Source organism: Anarhichas minor, unplaced genomic scaffold (genome assembly GCF_050575085.1).
Source record: "Anarhichas minor isolate MPS153535 unplaced genomic scaffold, ASM5057508v1 ptg000010l, whole genome shotgun sequence".
Taxonomy (NCBI): domain Eukaryota; kingdom Metazoa; phylum Chordata; class Actinopteri; order Perciformes; family Anarhichadidae; genus Anarhichas; species Anarhichas minor.
Window position 1 is genome coordinate 3,661,980 of NW_027466456.1, and position 1,755 is coordinate 3,663,734.

At 39.4% G+C, this 1,755-nt stretch overlaps 1 protein-coding gene across 1 annotated transcript; it reads left to right on the top strand.

Moving 5' to 3' along the window:
• Positions 1–319: 319 nt before the first annotated feature.
• LOC142946930 (trypsin-3-like) lies at positions 320–1,436 on the top strand. The gene is made up of 4 exons (XM_076088560.1): positions 320–453; positions 623–749; positions 877–1,125; positions 1,231–1,436. Exons 1-4 carry the CDS (start codon positions 356–358, stop codon positions 1,387–1,389), a joined length of 633 nt encoding a protein of 210 aa, XP_075944675.1. The 5' UTR covers positions 320–355; the 3' UTR covers positions 1,390–1,436.
• Positions 1,437–1,755: the final 319 nt, after the last annotated feature.

Genomic DNA, 1,755 nt, shown 5'->3' on the forward strand with positions numbered 1-1,755 from the left:
GATGATGCAAAGATAACGTTGCAAACTGGCAAACAGACATTGGGCAAAGGATGCGGTTAAAAGTCAAGATAAAACATGAGGATCACGCTAACCAACACAGCAAAGCTGTATAAAAGGGTCTACATGACAGCCCCAAGAAGAGAGACAGGTCAGCTGTCTTGCTGGCATCATGCATCCTCTGCACACATTTCTGCTTTTTCCTCTCCTGGCGTATCTCGGACGAAGCGGTAAGATTCTCAAAGTATTATTATCATTTTCCAACCATTTAATGGGACATTAACCTCATTTTGATTTTCTTATCTTTGCAGCAGATGGGAGTGAAATCATAAATGGGGAACTAGCCCCGGAGAACTCGATGCTGTATATGGCCTCGGTGCAGGACAGCAAAGGTCATCTTTGTGGAGGGTTCCTGATCAGTGAGGACTTTGTGCTCACTGCTGCACACTGTGACGAGTGAGTAGCATTTCCTCTTCCAGCAATCTTTAAATCATGTAATTAGAAATCAATTGAAAAAAACATGTCAAGATATATAAACCAACTTTTTAAAAATAAGAAATTATTATTATTGTACATTATAGTTTTAGAAAATGTACTGACACCCCCTTTGTTATCTCTCATTCAGTGGCATTACCCATGTTGTTCTTGGCACCCACGATCTCAAGAGTGTTAATGATGACAACAAGATATACATTGAAACACACTTCTTCAAATCTTTAGTAGGAAGTGGTAATGACATCATGCTCCTCAAAGTAAGTACATATTTCCAGGTGACATCATACATTTGTTGAGTCATCTTTTTTATTATTATCAACTCCATATTCCAGCAAGTGTTATGAAATTAGACATTGCATTAGTTGTAACGTTGTGTGTCTCCAGCTGTCTAAGAAGGTTTCACTGAACGGACGAGTGCAAACAATTCCTCTTCCGACATCTGTAATGAACAAAAAAGACGACTGCCAGGTTGCTGGATGGGGAGCTATAAAGACTAATGGTACAGCTGTTGATGATCTGAGAGTGGTGGACGTCTCCATCATCAACCTGGAAGACTGCAAGGAGCAATGGGGTCCTCTTCCCGACAATGTTATCTGTGCAGGTGGCGATAAAACAGGGAAAGGATTCTGTCAGGTGGGTTTTCTGTCTGTTAATAGAACATGTCAGCTGGTATATAAATGCTACAAACATCTAAAATCACATAATGAATAAGCTAATGAAGACTCTTCCTCCTCACAGGGTGATTCTGGTGGTCCTCTGGTGTGCAACGGGAAGGCTGTAGGTGTTGTGTGGTTCAACAATAATAACATCTGTAAATACCCAGATAAACCCAACGTCTACACCGATGTATCAAAGTACCTTCCCTGGATCGATGGAATCCTCAAACTTTACAAGTGAAACTTTTGCAAAGCATACATTCACTGTACTATGGAGGTTTTGTGTTCAATCAGTGTGACCGAAATTCAAAATAAAGGTTTATTGCAAATACCGTGTTTGATTTCCTTCTTTAATAATGTCCTCAGAAAACACAAATTGTATTTTAGTGAACAAAAACGACAGTAATAATAATGGTTATGTTGAGCGTGTGAATCAAGTGGAGTATAAACGTGATCGCGAATAACTTCTGTCTGGTCCATGCTAAGTATTTGTACCTCGTACCCTGACCCTTATAAATGACTTATAACTCATCTATAAAGCATGAATTAAGGGTGCCTTATTAGAAAGTGGTAGCATGTTACCCGTTTAAAATTACTCATTTGGTTT